The 20,883-nt window shown below is 42.1% G+C and overlaps 1 protein-coding gene across 2 annotated transcripts; it reads right to left on the reverse strand.

The window, feature by feature from the left end:
* Positions 1 to 11,896: 11,896 nt before the first annotated feature.
* On the reverse strand, positions 11,897 to 20,639 carry SARAF (store-operated calcium entry associated regulatory factor). Of its 2 annotated transcripts, none has more exons than XM_080344366.1 (6): positions 20,545 to 20,639; positions 19,959 to 20,134; positions 18,483 to 18,873; positions 15,326 to 15,431; positions 14,361 to 14,479; positions 11,897 to 13,936 (listed from the first exon to the last, which is right to left on the reverse strand). In XM_080344366.1, exons 1-6 carry the CDS (start codon positions 20,624 to 20,626, stop codon positions 13,911 to 13,913), a joined length of 900 nt encoding a protein of 299 aa, XP_080200492.1. In that variant the 5' UTR covers positions 20,627 to 20,639; the 3' UTR covers positions 11,897 to 13,910. The 2 variants fall into 2 exon arrangements, with proteins under 2 accessions (XP_080200492.1, XP_080200491.1); XM_080344365.1 differs by having other exon boundaries at positions 15,326 to 15,434.
* Between the last annotated feature and the right edge of the window lie 244 nt (positions 20,640 to 20,883).

Below are 20,883 nucleotides of genomic sequence, written 5' to 3' on the forward strand. Positions count from 1 at the left end.
CCTGAGGAGCCGAACCAGCACTCGGGGGTTTGTCCGCCCCGCTGCGCTGCCGTGCTCGCCTGTGTCCCGTTCGCAGTAGATAAAGCTCAACTGACCATCTCACGGTTCTGCCCACGACGGCCGTGGCATGGGGCAGGAAATTAAGCAATCAAGCGTTATGCAAATTGCCCTTAAAATGTATTGCTTTTCAAGCAATCGTAGGACCCCCAAGCTCCTCAGTGATTCCTCTTTGTGCCAAAACTAGAAAAGAAAAAACAAACCACAAACAAGTTGGTGTTGCAGAGCCTGTCTGTGCACCCGCTTGCTGTGACAGGTCCCTGTAACAGGCAGTGCAGTCGTGGTTCTATCAACAATAAATTAGGATCCTACATGAGGAACCCAAACTCTTCCTGGCCATTCTTTTCTTCTCTTGGGCACTTGCGTGGCCCCTTGATGTTAATATCTGAAAAGTCACCTTGGGCCTGAAATCCTTCAGGTTGAGAAGACTCATAAATCTCAAACCTTTAAGCGGGAGCCATGTCCATAGTGACCTGACATCACTGGGAGGCTACAAAAAACCCTCATCTTGTTTCATCCAGACAACTTCAAAGTGAGCAGTGCTGCACCTCCAGGTGTTAGGGACAGAGATGGGGGCAGGCAGCCCGGCTGGCAAAGCAGAAACTGGGGAAAGCAAATGTTTTTTTTTTTCAGAGAATTTGAACTATGCTGGGAATCATTGAAGGAGCATAAAGATATTTTGTCAGATATTTAAATGGGGAATCTAAGAGGCATTGCTGGTCCGTTCCTGTTTAGTCTGTGTCTCAAATGCTGAGATTCTAGGACTCGCCCCAAAGTGTGATGAATACACTTGCAGATGGTGAGTAACAGCCTTCCTGGCCCAGGAAGTTTGGGGTGCACAGGACAGGCCTTGCCACCCCTCCTTGCCAATCCATCTGTGACAGGCATGCGCCATTATCTGTCAGTTTAAACCACCATCTTGAGTCAGCTCTTTGTGTATTTTTTTCAGTGTCTGATGAAGACCTGTGGTGATTTGGGTTTTATGCTGCAGGGATTTTTTTCAGGAAAATGTAAAAGTGGATTCTCACACTACTTCAATGCTTTCTTAACTATAATGTGGCACATCTAGCTTTCAGAAAGCTTCTGAGTAAAACTTAGCAAAGCATATAAATAAGCTAAGAACCTTTCTTTCAAAAAGGCTTCGTTCTCTAAGTTGTTTTAAAGGAGTTTTGATCTTTCCCACCTCTTTTGAAACAAAATATAAACACCCTTTACAGTTTACATTTCTAGAAGAGTTTCCTCATTGTATAATTTTCTTTGTATTTTTTTCTATAAGATTAATTCATCAGCTGTTACAGAAATGCCAACTGCACTTGCAAATCTTCCCAACTGGCCCTACTCAGGTATTTCTGGTTCCCAAGGGCAAGTTCCTTTCTCCAGCCACCATATACACCTGTCTGTGATTTTCTTCATCCAGAAGAGGAACTCTGTAATACAGGTAGGTTATTACATGGATTTATATGTATTTATCTTTGTTATGCTATGTATTTATTAATATTTGAAAGAGGTTGCCCTAAAATCTTCAGCCAAGTTTCCTTATCAAAGCATCATGCTCTTGCAACCTCTGTGTGTCTTTCTCCCTCCTTCACTGCTCTCAGAATAATTTCCCCCAGTTTGGAGTGGGGTGCCTGGACCACAGCTGTGCTGGGGTATTAGCACAGGCTACAGCTCTGAGCCACTCTTCAGGAAGGGGAACTTGAGCACATGGGAGGACAGATTCACATCAAAGCTTTGCCTTTCCAAAAGATACAGATGTGACTGACTCAGACTACTTGGCCCTGAAAAATCTAACCCAACTTTCAGTCCAGCTTCTGTAAGTGGTTTCAACATTGCCACTGTCTACCCCTGTTCCCAAAGACCTTGCCTTATTCGCAGACAGCTCTTTGCGCAATGCTCTCCTTATCCCAGCCCAACACAAAAGATGCACTCCCTGGTGAAAAGCTCCTTTGAGCTCTAAGCTGAACCATTGCCCTTAAGACAAGTCTGAGCCATTCACAAACCCCCTTAAGTCTGGCGGCTGCCCTGTCAGATTTATAGGTTAAAATTCAAGTTACACCACTCCTTAGCTGCGCCAGCAGTCAAGTGGTGTTAGTTCTCCAGTGCTTTCCAAAAATTTCCACATGTGCACCCCAAGAAATCTTAGTGGAACACGGAAGTGGCTACAGCAATTATTTTGCGGTTGGGATGCTTTTGAGCGGCTTGAATGTAAATAATTCTGCAGTGAATATGTCTCCTGAAAGAAATGATCCACATCAAAGCCTCTAATGTCTGCACAAAAATGTGATAGTAAATAAAAACTTCTGCCAAAACAAGAAACTTGACGTTAACACTAAGATGGATTGTTTCCATTCTGGATCAGCTGGGGAGCCGGGAGTTGAAATTGCGTTTGTAATAGAAAGCATACTTCAGTATTAACATCCATCTGTTATAAAAAACACAGACGCTGCATTTAGAACTGTTAAAGCATTTTAGATGACTTGAGGTTCCTAAGGGAACTTAGGTTCTTTCCTTTCTGTATAGTTTCACAACTGGATTTGACACAAACCTTTTAGGTTAATTCCCTGGAAGCATTATTTCTTTTTACAATCTGGTTTTCCTCATCTGTTTTGTTGTTGCTGGTTTTTGTTTTAGTGACCAGATTGCTTGGGCTTCCTTGAAAGCACCACTATTAATGTTATCTTAATAGTATTTTTATGTTTATCACTTCAACAGAGATCCCTTTTGTCTTTCATAAACCAGCCTGGACAGATTTCTCAGCTTTTGTACTCTGCAAATATGCCAATTTGCTGCAACTGTCTATGTTAATGTTGTAAAATTGTGTTTATGGTTCCAGTGTTCTAAAAAACTTAAATATTAATTGCTTCATTGGCAGGAAAATAGACCCTACAAGCATTTGCTTTAAAAATACAATGTAGGCTCTGCTGAATTTCTAATAAGCTATTCAGAGCCTCAGACAACATACACACTTTGCAGGATTGTGCCCTGAGTGGACTCAGTTTTGGTGCTAGTGGAGAAAAACATTGCTGGCTGGCTTAAAAAGGTCTCCATTTGTTCTGTTTTGCGTCATTTCCTACTGATAACACATCTTGTGTTTGAAGGTCAGATGGGCCAAAATTTCAAGCCACAGCAGCATCACTTGCATTTCAGAAATTCTGGCTTTAATCCTTTATAGAAAGCTCTTTCTACAACTTTCAGAAGATGTGGGTCTCATAATGACAGGAATCGAGCTTTTTTTTTTTTTTCCCAGATAGTAAAATTTTCAGAATCATAGCCATTCCACTGTGGTACCTCCTCCCTCCTCCTAGCATGAAGGTTTCTGCATCTGTGTGGTGAACAGGATCAGTAAAACAACACGTTAAAACTGCCTTTCTGAAACGCTCCTCTTTGGTCAGTAGCACTAGCTTATCCCACCTTGCAGCCTCAGTTCAAATGCCATGTTAGCTCTTCTGCCTAAAAATAAAAGTAACGCAGGGTCAGTTTGTGGGAATACCAGTTTCCAGGTGGTTATCTAGACCTAGCTACTCAATCTTAGCTCTTTCAGAAAAGTGCACAGAATAAACTGCATTTGTTATAGTTTTGCTACCTTCTTGGATAGTGATTGATACTGTGAAAGGGCAAAATTCATTCAAGACATAATTTCATATAGTACAAAGTATCAAGCTCAAATAAGGCAAAGACACTTTGGATAAGTACTTACTGGAAGTAATTTTTCTATTTGTAGGGCATTTCTCTACAAGTAATCAGGCTTAAGATTTCTACCTATTTTTACATCACCTTTTCAAAATAACTTTCGTCTCCTAACATATGCCGAATACCAACTGCTGTGGCTGTGATTTTACTGAGCAATAAATCCAGCGTTCAGGCTGCCACTGCCAGCCCTAACCCACCATAGCTGTCTGACTCAAAGCACGAACCTGGCACAAATGCACCCTGACAAGTCCTGTTCATTTTGTGCCATCAGACTTTATGCAGCTCCCACTTACGTGGCTGGGTTTCCAAATGATTTCCGGCTGTGGGAGAGCCGGTAGGTACCGAATGCTGTGGAAAACCTCCTCTCAAGTTTGCATCTGGAAACCGTGCAGCCAGGTGTCAGGGCTAGGCATGTAGCACCTAATCCTCTGCAGCCATTCCTGGCTTCCAAACCAGACAAATAAAGTTGCCTGAGTAACTGTTTGGAGGGGAGGGTTGTGCTGTACTTGGAGTTACAGTGCCACAACCTAAACAGAGGTGCAGCTGCAACAGGTAAAACTGTTCTTAAAAGCCTTTCTCACAAGGGAGCAGTTTACACTGGTGTGACTGGATTTGGAGCAGTACATCTTTTGTCTTGGGTGATGGTAGGGTAGGGAACTGTGTGCCCAGTCTTCTCTGGATGAGCAATAGTTTCTTAAGCGACAGCCCCCTGCTCTTTGTCACTGGCTAAATGACAGCGACAGGGATAATGCAGGGAGGAGAGGGGATGTAATGGGCAAATACTGTGTAAGAGGAAGAATAAAGGGGGAGGAAGGCCATCTTTAGAAAGAACATGGGGTTGCACAGAGGGACTCAGCTGTTCTGACCACAATCCTGTCCTTTGGTTTCCCCTTCATTCCCAGCAAGACAAACTCCATGATGCACATCTGCTTTCAATAACTCTCCTGCTGGGAAGAGTCTGGTTTATTCACCTCAGGTTCAGAAATTCTGCCTAACTTTCCTAAACACCTCTGGGTTTAACCCACAATCCTCCCACTCCTGCTTCTCACCAGGCTTCCTATGCCTGCTGGCTTGCAAGTGTCACTCAGCCGAACACATTTGGGATGTTCAGCCCGTCTTTAATTAAGCACGTTCTTCCTCCATTCCCTCCTTCACTGAGGTTTTGCTGTATCTTCCCCAGCACAGAACCCGCTGCCTGTTCTCACACCTGCTGCAAGCACAAGCTCGCCCTCTGATAACCAGGCAGTATTTAAAGCCCAGCTGGACTCTCTGGAAGAGCTGTACCTTTCCAGTAGCAGACAAAAGGGGTCAGAGATTGGACAGTAGTGAGAGGAGGGTGCCCTAAATCATGTGGTAAAACTGAAACACATCCAGCATTAGAAGCAGAGATGCAGTGAAATCGCGTTTGCCACCTGCTTCAGTGCACAGTCTTTTTTCCAGAAGACATGAAGATGCAATCTCATTCTATCAGTTCAAGTCACTGCTCACTCCAGCCCAGCTCTCCAGCCTCTGTTGTTTGCACCAGTGCAAGTACAGTGGGGGAAAAAAAAAATTAAAACATAGCCTAAACAAACACACAAACTACGTGTCCTTTCCACTTCGCCTCCAGTAATTGTTCAGTCAACAGAAATATTGTTTCACCAGCCTGAAATAATCCCTGGGAATCAGGGAAGTGCATGAGCATTTCCCCAAGCACGCTTTCTGTACGCTTCCCTGGAGTTTTACAGGCTTTTTCAAATGCTAAACTCCTGGTGATGCTGAGGCTTTCAGTGCTGGGAAAGCCGCATAGGGCAGGACACCTATTTACCGGCTGGACAAAGCCTCCACCGGTGTTTTTGCCTTTCTGGTCCCAGGGCAAATCGTGGGGCTGTAGCATAGTTTCAACAGTTTTCACTGATGCAGCCACACCAGTATAATACTAGCTAATGCCCAGATTTGAGCAAGGCCTAACATTTTTTTTTTTTAAATATTGAAAATTCAGTGCTCAGAGCCGAGAAAGCATCTTTTCTATGTTGGTGTGGGTTTTTTTTGTTTTTGTTTTGTTTTGGTTTTTGTTTTTTTTTTTAATTTTTTTTTTTTTTCACCAGGGAAAAAACAAAACAACCCAAAATGATAGTTCTCAATAACAGCTCTCACTTTGTCGATTGACCTAGGAGGTCAGTCCAATCTCAAACCCCAGTTATCAATGTCTCCCTGTTCACGTTTTTCTTTAGAAAGAACATGGGGTTGTACAGAGTATCTCTGCAGCTCATCTCGGACTAACAAAACTCTGCCCACAAAGTGAGACAGAAACCGGAAAAACCGCATCCCACCCATCCCCGCAGGGCAATCCCTGCCCCCAGCCTTTTGTCTGGGGACCCAGCAGTACTAGGATTGTGTTTTGCTGGGAGGATATAGTGCCCACCACCATCGGTTTCTTCTCCCGGTCTGGACTGGGGCCCTCAGCCACTACTGCAGAATAGGAAAATCATGCCAGTCCTGTTAACTCTCCCCTTGCCAGCCAGCCCACTCCGACATCTCCTCTGGGATAGATGCAGTTGTCATTTCAGTTCGGTGACCTTCAGTAGCAAGGCAAATTTAATGGGAAAAAGTACACTGGAAAAGCTAATTGAAGAAAAATAGTGAGGAAAAAGCAAAATGCAAGCTCTGTTTCATGCTAATAAAAGATATTTCTCCTTCCTACAGTTCTCACCTGGCTTATAAAAGCAGACTGCTATGGCTAAAAGAGGCTCCTGCAACATCCCTGTCTTGGGTGGAAACGTGAACTAGTGTAGTGACATTTTATTTGTCAAGATCTATGAGATCTTAAGATCTATGTTCTGTAGATCTAGACATTATGTGGCCACTGCAATGTAGCACAGACTACAGCTCCATCTCTTGAAAAGCAAATGAAGTATTTAATAATTAGCTTTTTGTTCAGTAAAAATGTTGACTCTACCTTTTCTCCTGATTTCAGTGGGAAATCAAGCCACTCATTGAGATGGAATAACGTGGATTTTATTTCATCATCTAAATCTTGACATTAATGTCTTGTGCACAGACTTTCCAAGAAGACAGGTAATAATGTTACCTGCCCTCGTCCAGATCTTTGAAAAATTAAGTTGTTTAGCAGTCTTGGCTGCAAAGTGTGAAGGCACAAAGGTTTGAATGCAGTAAGGGCAAGTGTGTGTTTATATCATTGGTCTAACAGCGATGCTGAATAAGGGGGTGACAACTATTGTAACTTTCTTATGAAGTTTGGTCTACATTTAAACGTTCTGCCAAGAACATCTATTGGGACAGGAATACAAAATACCCATGATCTTCTTTCCTTTCACCTGCACCAGCAAAAGCACTAGTGCAATTACAGGTACGCTGTTTGCAGAATTGGAGTACACTGTATAGGGAAAAGTGCTTTTCAGCTAGCATTACCTTTCTGTACTAGGAGGCTGTGCCAGGTGACTGGTCCTCATAGGTAAGGATGTAGGAGCTGTCATTCTGCCCCCAAGGAAAGCTCTGCCTACCCAGTATCCTGACTGATGGGCACCATTAACCCCTTCTGCTTCTGGAATTAAAGATCTGGGGATTTTTGACCCAGAAATCAAACAATGGATCAATCACTAATGTGTTGACTTTCTGAAAAATTGCCTAATCCTTTCCATCTCATGTTTGTTTCTGGCCTTTTAAACATGCTGGAGTAAGGAGTTTCATAAACCAGAGGGCTTGTATTTTGAGATGCATGTGTGTCTTAGCTGGCAAGATTGTGAAAATGTGTAGTTAGGCCATACATTTGGGAAGAGAGGAAGAGAAGAGCCAGGACTGCTGGACACAGCAGCTGAATGCACGCACTGTCTTCAGAAGCCACATGCAGGCTGGGGGATGCAGCTCCTTTAGAGTGCTGCAACCACAGTGCACAACAACACTCTCCAGTATGTCAGCTGGCTTCACCAGAGCATCCTACATCTATTTTCAAAGCTCTCTGTTGCTGACCATTCCTTACCTTTCCTTCATTTGTCATTCCAGGGCATGAAACATTCCTGCAGCTCAGCTGTCCTTCTGGGCCTCTCCTGCCATGCTGTCCAAAGGTCAAATACAATGTTCCTGCACCCACAGCCTCTTGGCTTGGAGGTCTGCCAAGCTGAGGCTAAGTGGTAGCACTCATTGCTTCATGAGGCCTCTCAGGTGCATAAGCAAACAAAGACTGGAGAGGAACAGATGCCTCAGTAGCACGATCAGGCTAGAAACGCTCACTGGCTCCTGTTTGGGACTCCTTGCTCTCCCCATGTGAATGCTGTCAGAGATGGTTTGTGTTGTTTCTCCCTCAGCTGCTGCAGAAAGTTCTGTTTCTCCCTTATGCCCAAAGCAGCTTTGCAATGTAGAAGTATCTGTCCAAACCCTAATTTCTCTTTAGCAGCTGGATTAGCTGATTCAAAGGGAATGTATTAATATCTCGGGTACAACTGGATTACTTGATTCAAATGTGGTCTTCCTCTCATTGCTTACGTTTGTTCTGTTTCAGTTTTATACACATTCACTTAGTTACAGCCTAATCCCCAGCTTCTTGTTAAAAAGGAAATAAATCCTTCCACCTGTTATGAAGGAGAGCATGTAGAATTAACAGACCAAGCTTGCCAAGAGTCCAGTCCCACTGCCTTGTGACCCGGGGGCCTGGCTGGCTTTCTTATAGTCACAATGAAGACATGCAATTTGCCTACATAAGAAAAACAGCACTTTACTCCTGACAGCAGGTGTCAGCAGCAGATGACAATTTGTGTTGAATAACATCTCCTTGACCCAAAAGCAAAGACATAACTTTCTGAGATGTTTCAGCCTACTTTGATTTTGACCTCAATTTCAGAAACAGCACAGATCAGTTTGTTTCTGTCTAAGCTTACAACCACATGAACTTCTGCACTGAGGTAACTTCACTTGTTCCTGCTACCAATTCTTGGGAAGCTGTGTATCAAACCACAGAGAGCCTCAAAGAGGTCTGACTTTATTGAATGTCAAGTCTGTTAGAGTTCTAAGTCTCCCACTCTTGCTGGAGTGGTGCAGAAACACTGGTGATATTATTCAAATCCACAGCAAGAATAAAGTACTCCTCCTCCTGGGAAAACAATGTAAACAAAGTATTCCCAGGATGAAGGTCAGCTCTGCAAAGTTGCTTCACCTCCAACATTTTATTTTATTTGCTTCAGCTCCAACATTCATTATGCTTTTTCATTTTCTCTTTTTTCCCCTCACCCATAATTGTCTTCTGCTCATTTAAGCAGATGTGATGCATTTGCAGCTGCTAAATGACAGGAAAATTACTACAGGAGTTGACTGGGAGATTAGTAACTCCCATTACTCATCAGCAGCAAAAGATTGCTGGAAATTCCAGTGCTGCCTCAATAAATACCCACATGCTGATAACAAGGACACAGGAGACCTACAGAAGATGACTAGCAGGGACCAGGAACCCAAGGGCAAGGGAAGTCAAGGCAAATCCAGTAAATGAGCAAAAATTCTCTGTGTGATAATTCAAGAGAACCTGGTCTTTAAGCTGACAGCGATTTTTCTCCACACAGCTTCACAGTGGACTGAAGTTTCAAGACTGAATTGGCCTGAGACGGTCCTGAGAGCAAAAGGTGTCACTGTGTATCACTAATAATTGCCCTTAGGACTTCTTTAGGGATGCAGTATGAAACTTTCAAGCCCAGTAAAAAAAGCTGATACAACTGAGAGCCACCTAGTATTTCCTGCTGCTGTGTGAGAACAGCAAACAGAAAAGACATAGCAGGGCAAAGGCTCCACCTGCAACCCTGGCTTTGCTAGTGCATGTGTAAACTTGCTGCCCTTTATCATGCTTGCTCACCGCTCTTTCCATTTCTGGCCTTCTCAGGTCATTCCAAGACACACTGCAGTGGGAAAGAAACACAGGTGCAGAACCAAGTCCCCTTTCTTGTGCTTGGCACTAGCCTTGTGGCATTTTCAGAAGCAGCTGATAACTGTAAACATACATCTACCTGGAGGATTTGCAATGGCATGCCTGCAGAGCAGCTAAATGAGCACATGCTAGGCCAGCTTCCTGCTTACACAAGTCTTAGTCATTGCTAAGGTAGGACAGAGAGGATGTTTTCAGGTCTCCTCCATGCTGCCAGTTCACCAGTCTGCTCCAGCCCCCAGCTGCAAATGCTGCATCCTTGACAAAAATGCTTCTTGGGCAAAAGATTGAAAAAAGTTATTTTCACAGACATCCAGCCCAAAGAGGTCAATTTGCAGCCTGACAGTTTGCTCCCTTGACTTCATCTCAATCTACTCCAGCCATTCCTAGCTCAATGTACTTTTTGCAAGTGCTTGTCACTTCCTTACTGAAAAAAACATTGACACTCAGCAAGAACAGAGAGAACTATAAGACAGTGGGAGATAAGAAATACAGGCCACAAAAGGAGCCTGCTGATTATTTTCATTAGCAGTGGCAAAACACAGCTGCAATAGAAAGGGAGAAGTCTGAAAGCTAAAACCACTGTAGTTGGACACAGTATTGGGAAAGCAAGAGAATCAGCTGCAGAAGAACATTTCAGCAGAATATGCTGAGGGATTTGGAGCCCCTTCCAGACAGCACTTAACCCTGAACAGCCCCAATAGGTATGGAAGGAGAACAAGGGATCTGACAATAAATTTCAGCACACAAAATGAGAGAATAGTACTGTCTATTGGTACAGACTGAATCTCCAGGAGAGGGGTTTGGGAAGGGTTTTTTTTTTTGGTGGTGGCTTTGCTCATATAGTTTAGTTTGGAGGCAGCTGGGCTGTTTCTGTACCAGAATTACTGGTTGATAGGTACTCTGAAAACATTAAAAACTAACATCAATTTGCTTTACTAAAGAGGGAGAAATACAACACTTGCAGTTGATGCTAAGTGGACAGTCTGCATACAAATACTGCATTTGCGGCTTTTAGATGACTGTGCAGGCAAGTATCGCTTGCTACTTTATTCTGGCAATTTTTCTGTGCAACAACTCCTAGTACTGGAAATCGTGCTGCCTGGCTTAATTTGCCTTTTAGAACATAGGGATATAAAACAGTGATGATAGAAAAAAAAAAAATATATATATATTAAAAAACTCCACAATGCCAAACACCAAAACAAAACATACCATCTCACCTGGCTAGTAAGTCTAACACACACCTTGCACCCAGAGAAAAAAGCAAGCTTCATAGCATGACAGTCTGCAGAGCCAGCCAAGATCTGACCTGGGAGCTGAGTCACAAGACAGACTGGCATAGAGAAAGCTTATCTCTGTTCATCTTTTATTCTTTCATCACATGCTTCAGGGGAAGTCAGCTGTAAAAACAGGAGATTCGTTCCTGCAATGAGCTTTAGCTTTGTGTGAGGATGTAAGCCATATCAGAGTATAAGCAGAACTAGTCCATGGTGCCAAGTAGAATTGCAGTTACCCTACAACAGCATTTAACAGTTTAAACATTTACATATCCCTTGCAACTATGAAGTTGCTGTGAAGATGTTGCCAAAACCCTGTCCAGGAGCAAAAAGGAAGACTCAGATCTTCCAGATCAGATGTTCAGGAAGGAAGCTCAAGGTCTCTCACAAGTATGAGCTCTAAGCTGCCCTCCACAAGTTATTTTCCTCCAGGAGCCTTACCAACATCCTTGATCTTTGATCAAGGAAACTTTGATACCGGAATTTGCAAGCCTCAATCTATCCCTGCATTACACTGCCGAGAAGTTGAACTGCCTCATCTGTGGGTCATGTCTCTGTTCAGCAATGACGCTTCATAAGCAGCAGATTTGTCAGCTGCTGTTGCAGGGTTGAGTTTTGCTGTATCCACAACCAGGAACAGCAGCAGCGGTTGTAACTTCTTTTGAAAGTTTCAGCTAATGACCTTGTAAAACCAGGAACTCACCACCATAATAGAGCTGTTCTGCAGACTCAGATGTGAAACTCCAAGTTACAAGAAATCCTTCAATTCCTTACATGGTTCAGTATTTTGTTATTGAAAATTCAATACAGGAAACACTATTCCCAGTACCATTTTATTTTGTTGAAATAAAATATACAGCTTACCAGCTCTGCATCTGGGGGTAACGGCTGTTATTACACCACCTTGGAAGTTGATGATGAGACACTGCCAAACTTGAAAAACAGAGTGCCATCCCTGCAGGCCTCAAGGTTGTGCTTTAAAGACAAAAATACTCGTTATTCATTTATTTCTTTATTTTATCAAAGGGAAGGGGGAAAAATATCCTACAAAGAGATTCCAAAACTACGGTAATTCATCAGGTTTATGCATCAAATCACATTCCATGCAGAAACGATAAATACAAGTTAAAACATTGTTCAAAACATTTCTTAACACATTATAATTTGAGAGCAAAGTTCAGCTTCGAACCACCCAGATAGCAAAAATCCAGTTTCATTGTTATGTACTTAGTTGGTAAAGAAAGTATTGACTCTGACAAGTTTCAACTTGAATACACTTCGAAATAAGTAAAAACTCCACATTTAAAATACATGATTTTGCTATGTTTAGTCAAAAATATAAGATTTATCACATGCTTTTCCTCATAAAAGGTAAGACTTCCTAACAGGCCAACAGTTACAGTCTTTGTCATTTCTCTGCTTTCTAGGTTGATCAAGCAGGCTATTAATGAAGGTGTTTCCCCCTCCAATCCTCAGGTGGTTCTGAGAAGCAAACAACTACTTTATCCTCAAGCTACCAATTTTATCAAGATTTTCACATTTTCAGCACAAGTTCTACACTTTTTTTGGTAGGTTTTGTTGACTTCTTGTTGACACCATGGAAAAGCTGTGCACATCCACATACCTCTAAGCTGTATTAGGACAGCCTCTGGATAAAAGCTGGTGGTCAACCAGCCCATTTTTCACTTTCCCCTCTCTCCTCCCCCACAATCCTGAGACATTTCTGTTTTTTCAACAATGCCTCTCGCAGGTCACAGCAAATCACACAAGAACTATGTGACACTTCTCAGAGCCCCAAAATATCACCACAAAACAAAACAAGGCCTCTCTGCTCCCCACTCTTTGACAATATTTTGTTTTTAAACGTACATTTGGGAAAGTTGACATCCCATTAGATATCAATCCCAAATTGACACCCCGTCCCATTTAAAATTAAAAATTTCCTTTTCTGCTTAGTTCCAGGGCCTGCTACATTCTAGAGATACTACCAGCTTTGGATTAAGAATGCCCCCTTCCCTTTTGCAATGAGAACCTTTGGTTTACTTTGTCCTGGACAGGTCATCTAGCAGGACAGACCATTCACATCAGAAGTTTTCAGAGCATTCCTAACATCCACCATTAAAATAGAAGTCTGGAGATGCTATGAGGGCAAAGTGTCCATAGCCACCTGAATTTAAATGACTTCAGTCTTCCAAGAAAAGGTCCAATTAGAGAAGGATTACCTTGTCTCATTTCAGGTTATTTTATTTTTCATAATTTATACACAAAATTCCCCAGGTTTGCACAGCCACTTGCATAAATCCTAAAACATAAAGCGTCCTCAGATCTGCAAATTTTGGCTCCAATAGTCACATAGCACAGATACAAACATTATATTAATGTTAGTCTCTCTCTTGTTTTGTCCTTTTCCACTAAGTAAAAACCCCAACATCCATCTGAGTAGCCGATTGCACTTACAGTAACGTTCACATGAATTTTACAAAGACAAACAAAAGTAGTTTTGATGAGCAGCACCCCTTAAATATCAGGTGGATTCCACACGAGGCCTTTTAGATGCTGAACTACCAAGAAAAAAAACAAAACAAAACAAAACAAAACCTCAGAAATTCTGGATTAAATGGAACTGCCCAGAACACGAATAAGCTACTTGCTTTGAAAATCTAGCAAGGTTACCATTGCCATAATCCCTCAAGCATAGACAGACATATAGGCACTGTAACCTCGTTCTTCTTAACTCGGATGAGTTTATTTTGGATCTTATGAGAAGCTTCTGTTGTAAAATAGTGGATGTTCCAGCACCTGTAACACCCTAAACAAGAGTAAGAGTCTACATTTCCCTGGGGAAAGAGAGGAATTCTTTGCTTAGTCCTCCACACCTCTTCTCATATCCACTTCTGAAGCATACTACTAAAAAAACCAAAGTGCTAACACACAAGAAGGTTTAGGTCAATCACTCATATATAGTAACATCATGGACTTCATCTTCGTTTTGTGCCCCCAAAGCCTGCAAAGGAAAAAAAAAAAAAGTGTCAGTTTTACCACATCCTTTCCACTGGGCTCTCCCCAGTTCTAAAAAGGTTAAAGGTGGTATATGAGGTGACTTAAACATATTCACATAAAGTAGAACAGCGAACAACTGTTGAGCTGACTGGCCTGAAAAAATATTCTATTCTTGCAGATTAGGCAACCTGCTCCATACAAAGAGAAGAGCATGTGTAGGACACATCAAAGGGGAAAGCCTTAAACTAATGCACTTTGTAGATGGAGACAAACCCAATACTGGTGGTACCATGCCCACTGTACGTCTCTGGGGAGTTTCATGCCCCACAATGCTCTCCTGCTTCCATAGGAAATAAAAATAAGGTACGTTGTTACATGCCCACCTGTACCAAGTAGTAAAATAAAGAACACTTGCTCTTTTGCCTTACCAGAAGCGGTTCTTGTTCCTAAACTGCTGCCTTGTGTGGAATTGCTTGACTGCCCACTCACTAGAGGTGCAGCTGTGGGATCTGTCCACATACCATAATACGGAGAACGTGACTGTGCTCTAATGAGAAAGAGTAGAAGGAAGGCTTCATTAGTGCCCTTATGAAAAACTAAGGAATTACCATGCCAAACAACAAGAGGAGTGTGTCTCTGAGGGAAAACTGTAAGCAGGCAGTTGTTTCAAAACTGGAAATCTCCCTATTTAATGTAATTAACATGCTGCGAGAAAGGAGATCCAATGTTGTCATAATGATGTCTGTAGACTTCCAAAAGGAAGTTAAACCTCGTTCTTCAGGATAAGCAATTCTAACAACAGCAAATGAGAAATTTTTTCCCTCCAAAATTCTGACCTTAGACTCTATCAGACAAGAAAGTAGATTTGACATCTGAAGCTCAAATACATTTTGGCAACACCTACATCCCAACCATGTAAGACAAAACAAAACATCCTTCTGTTCTGTTAACTCTTTAGAAAAGGTTGTATCACTAAGACTAACATATCCTGACCTTTGACTCACTGATTTGAATTACTTGCTTCTATAGATATGGAATGTTGTGCTGTAAAATTTACAAATAGCTATATATCTTACACTTTTTGGCACCAGCATTTTCAGGCACATAATTTCAAACAGCTGGAAAAAAATCATAGAGGACCAAAGACTTCTAAAAGAAAAGAAGCCCAAGTTAGGAAGCTAGTTCCTTTATTTAGTCTAAAATAAGTATAAAATAAACAACAAATAAGTCAGTAGCAAAAAAAACAAGTGAGAAAACTGCATTAAAGTGATGTATAACATAACCACTTTTAAGAATGTATCCCAATAGCAAATGGCTAATTTCAACAATTCAAAAACCACAACTCCTTTTGCACCAACATAATGCTTAAAATCTGTCACTGTGCATATTTTACCTGTGACTGCCAGCCAAGTAGCCCAGCAAGCCTCCTGCTCCTAATCCAGTCCAAAATCCTGGCCCTGAACTGGTTCCATGATGGGAATAAGTCCCAAAGCCATTGCCTTCTTGAAATGAAAATGGAAAACATATTAGTTAGTGGCACCTAATCCTCAGCTAGCTGTTGCAACAGGACTCTCCCCTGTTAAAGATAATGGAAAATCAGACAATAAATTCCTGATATCAGTAGATTCTTGATCAAGCTTAACTTGAAAGGCTTTACAGTTCAGAAAGCAAAAAATCATATGGGAACAAATGCTAATGTTAAGAGTTTTAGGTTAAAAATTAACTTCCACACAATTTCACAGCTCTGATGTTTGCAAAACATAGCAAAAAGTACTTTAGATTAAAAATAGAAAAAGAAATAACAAACAATCTACTTAAAATTACACAGCAAGCCAGAAACAGATGCCGCAACAGAAATCAAGTTAATAAGACCAAAGAGTGAACTAACCACTGAAATACACTGCTGCTAATCTTACTCAGAACAGCTGCACAGTTTGAGTAACAGTGGCTCAGTCTAATGACTAACATTATTTTATATTGTTTTTGGTAATCCTAGTCTGGTATTTGTTATCAAAAGACATGCTAACTGCAATCACATTGCAAAGTTTTTGTTATGCATGAGTCACCAAGCTTGACAAATAGCCTGGTGAAACTGCAAGCCTATCAAGTGGGTTGTGGGGGAAGAAAAATTGTAGATTTTTTACACATGACCTGCATAACCTGACATTCTGACTCAGAACCAAATATCTTCTATTTAGAAATAAAATGAGAAAATGCAGATCCAAAGCAGAATCATTTTCTGATCTAGAGAAAAACATGATGCAAGGATAAGCTCAACCACAGGTTTAACACATAAAGAAACATAAAAGGAAAGGACTGAAGATAACATTAGGGTTTCCTGAAACATGCCCACTTAAAGTGGACCACAGATTTTGTGTGTAAAAGTTATACAGGGCCTGGTTTGTCCTCAAACTGGTGTGAATTGTTTGAAGTCGCTGAAGATAAAATAATTTAAATAACTAGTTGAAGTCTACATTGGATTTGATGTTGAATTTCATTTTTAATGCATTAATGCATTGGGAGAAACAAACTCTCATTGAGACGATATACCCATTAAACCATGCTGATTTGGAAGAAAAAAAAATACTTAATTTACTGTAAAAATGATGTTATTCAGGGAGATGAACCAATTCATTTTTTCAAAAGCAGCATGGCTGAACGCTGACTCAGAAAACTGAGTCATTTTTTTGTTGAAATATCTAGAGTAAACATTAAGGATCATGTCAAACCACTAACAAGAAAAAGTAGAATTTAATGAAGACAGGCTAGCTAAACAAGTTTCACAGTACATATTCTACATGTTAAGGAGATTTAAAATGAGGCAAATTAAATATTAACAGCAGTAAGTGAACAACATTACTTTTCATTACTGTCCAGATTTTTGAAGACTAACATGTTCCTGGAACATGTGGAAATACACAGAGATATGCTTTTGCTCTGCTGCCAAAATTTAAGGCAGATACTAAATGCATGAAGTAGCATAACACTTAATATTTTCAGGCTGGCCCCACATTCAAGATGTTTTCCTCCTGATTGTTCAAAATATAAGGAGAGATCATTGAGACTTGTTATTAAAAATGGCATAAATTAAGCCTTATATAGCTCCCAATGTGCATTTTAAGTGCCTCAGTTTTCAGTAATGATTAGGAAAACGTATTTTCAAGGCCCTACCCTTGCTAGATTTCAGACTCCTACAATGAAAAAATGCATTGGTGCAATTAATTGGAAAGGAACAGTCAGTACAGAAAAAAAAAAAAAGTAATTCTTCACTCTGTTTTGCCTATACCCAGTACGACAGAGCCCTGTGTCATGACCGAGGCTCTTAATAACTACCATAATAACACCAGTGGCAAGTGGCATGTCCACACAAGGTCATGGATGCACACGCAGCATAAGACAGACTGAAGTGTGAAATATGGAAACCAATTTGCAAAGCCACTAGTAATACAGAAGCAGAATCCTTTTAATTCTCTGCTGCAGGTACATCTGAAAGCTGCTGCTGCTGCACATGCCCTGCACAAGGGTATCCAAAACAGTTATATTGGCACCCTCTGTTGGCCAAGTGGCTTGAGCAAACCTGGACAAAAGCATTAACGAGCATTACTAAAATTTAAGCTTTTGACTAAGTAAATTTAGTCCTTGCTATTTATTTACTTGATAAAACCCCTTCTCCATCTCACAAAAAAAAAGAAAAAAAAAGAAAAAAAAAAGAAAAAAGAGAGATCATACAATTTGTCAGAATGTAATTTGAATTCCCGCGCTGTGAGCAACTCACATGTTCAGAGGGTCAAATGTGTTGGTCAGACACCAGATGAGTAATGTTTATTTCCTTTACACACTATGACCACTCAGGAAGTGACAAAAGAAAAGACATCAGTTTTCTGGGAAAAGAAAGAGAATCTTTTCCCAGCAGCAGCCTTGTCACCGCTTATTCAATTTCCAACTTGAGATGAAAGGCACCACAGGAGATTCAGGTGCTGCACTTTTATGGTAGCTCACACTGTTCTCTGCTCTGGGAACCACATCTTTCAACCGCTGGGACTACACTGAAGGACTTATTAAACAGAGGAGTGGTACATGATACTCAACTCCAGCAACTCTTTGTGAATGAAATCAGGGGTCAGGTAGCTCAACAGCTGAAAGACTCTTCTGTGAAGTTTCAAAGTGCTTCCTTGGCATAATTTTGTTTCTGCCTGTGTGAGACTATTCTCTCTTCCAGATTACTTATGAAAATTATTCTTCCCTGTCACAATTGTCCTGTTTCACAGAGTATGAAAGGAAGGCTTGCAGAGCATGGGAACATGGATTTTCAGTGGTTCAAATGGCAGCTTGCTGCACAGCCTGCCCTGAGAGCCTGTGGGAAACTAAGTTCTTATTTTCACTTTTGAACAAAGAACAGCATGCAAAGCTGGCTGCAGGCTCTGCAGCCACTTCAGCACAGTCAACTGCCAGCACACTGGTTTTAAGTCTATCACACCTGGACTCACCACAGACAAAACAGCACAATCCTGCTTGCTCTTTTGAGTACTATAAATGGCTTTGAGCCCTACCTGTGAAGCTGGATTTAAAACCAGGAGGAGGTGGTGCCTGCTGGCTCTGCCAGAACGGTCTAGTGAATCCATCACTGTCACCAAAACTCCGCTGAGGCTGCTGGTTACTGAGGAAGAGCTTGTACACTCCAAAAGCAAGAACCAGGAGAACAATTATAACAATTGCTCCAGCACCAGAATCCGAAGTATCCTTCCATAACTGATAATAGCTAGAGACAAAGCTTCCATAGTTCTTCACTTTCCTTTCACCTTCCTCAGTCAGCTCCAGCCTGAAGAGCAAACTACAGGAGCCTCTTAAGATGTAGGGATCATCTGGATAATCGTAGCCTTCACAGCTTACTTCAATTTGTCCAAAACGGTAGGTATTTTCCAAGTCTGCTTTGCACTGCCACTGAAAAAATAAACACAACACAAAATAAAACCTGCTGCTCCAGAGATAAAAACAACTGTCTGCTTCCCCAAATACACTCTGAGATAAAGCTGATTTTGTGTTTCCTCACTGAACAGAAGTACCCCTTCTTTTCAAGTATCCCTTCTTTAGGTATATGAATACTTCTAAAAATAACCTGTACCCTGTGCGAACGCTACTTAACAAACACCTGTCCCATGTAAACTGGATGGCAGTTATAAAAATATAACACTGAAACCTGGAACCCAGTGTACCTGATTCCATTTATATTCACACAGAAATAAAAAATTTGGGACAGACATCATTAAGAATTCAAATACAACACTTAACAATCAGATTGTGATTCTGTAGTTGAATATTTGCAGATTTCTCAGTCACACGTTTCATTGAAGTATCTGAACTTAGGTATCACCCCAACTACAAGTGACATGTCTTGGAGAAAAAAAAAATAAATTTCTAACATAATTATTCAGGACAGCAGTATCAACTGCCAATTTAAATTTGTCCGCACTTTTACAACACTGTATCAGCTTTAACAATTATCTTCAGCCTTGATTCCTGGTTAGTCTATTGGCAGAAGCATAGGTAACGGCTAACAAAACAGAAATACATTACTATCCACTGGCATACTAACGTGCAAGAGGAAGTAATGTAAGTCTGAATTTTGTTTTTTACAAGGTAGCACTGAAGTGATGCAAATATTTTTAGCCCTTTCTAGTCTAAAAATGGGAAATCCACACAGTGATACGAAAGCAAGAGCATCCTCAAGAGTTCACAAAAGTTTGATTTTATAAACTCAAGCAACATTTTAATTAAAAACAATTAAGGTTTGCTATACAGTGTTTTTTACATTAGAACCTTAAGGGATAGTTTAAATACATACTTACAGTAGGTTATAGAAAACCCAACCCCCAGAAGTATTTAGTTGAAGCTTTGTTAAAGGTCCTCTAACAAAAAGCAAACTGAACTGTCACCCAGCCCTTTACTCTTTTCTCCTTCAGAAGTTACCAAGTCAAAGGGATTATTTCATCACACGTTTAACAATATAACAAGTTTTAAACGGTTACCTGTACATCATAGCCATCCCAGCCTTTGTTGTAACACTGAACCACCTCAGGGACGCGGGAACACCCTGCAGTGCCTCCCGTGCACTGCAGCTGCGGGACAGCCGGTGTCCGCCGGGACGCCGTAAACTGCCCTCGGCGGAGAGTGAGCGCCTGCACCTCCCGCAGCAAGACCCTCCCTGCAACAGGCAGTACAAGGGTCAGTGTTCGTCCAGACACAGGGGCCTCCTTGCAGGAAAATACCGCCAATACAAAGGCTGCAGGAGCGCCCTTCAAGCCTTAAGAAGCACCAGACGGGCCGAGGGGAACGCGGCGGTTTCCCATTTCCTTGGAGAGGGCTCTGGGCCGTTCCCCCCAGAGTACATAACCGCCACTAACCACGCAGCAGGACCACTGCTGCGGCGCACGCCGATTGAAAGGCAGCCCAAACCAAAACGCCTCCCTGGCGCGGGCACCGGCGCGCCCCCTCGGCCGCCGCAAACCGCTCGGCCGTGCCCCCACCTCGGTGACGGGAGAGACAGCTGAGGGGCTCGAGGCTCCTCCAGCCATGAGGGCCTCAGGGAGGCAACCCCAGCCCCATGGGTCTCACCCGGCTGGTCCCAGGCCCGCGCGGGGCCCGCAGCAGCGCAGAGGAGAAGCAGGAAAAGCACGGACACCCTCACAGCCGCCATGACAGCCCTAGGCTGAGTCAATCCTCTTCTTAAGAAGCGGCCTCTCATTGGCTAAGCCTACCAGAGTAAACGGGGCCTGAAGAAGAGCATGCGCACTACGGAGCCGCCCTGAAGCCCCGCCCTAGTAGCCAGCAGGGCCAATGGGCAGCGTGGGAGCGGCGCGCGGCGGGAGGGTTCATTGCTTCCAGTGACGGCGCACAGCTTCCCGCGCTCCGGGAAGGGGGCGGAGCTGACGCCGTGGGTCCTTCACGTGCGCA

The sequence above is a fragment of the Nesoenas mayeri genome, assembly GCF_963082525.1.
Source record: "Nesoenas mayeri genome assembly, chromosome: 4".
Lineage (NCBI taxonomy): Eukaryota > Metazoa > Chordata > Aves > Columbiformes > Columbidae > Nesoenas > Nesoenas mayeri.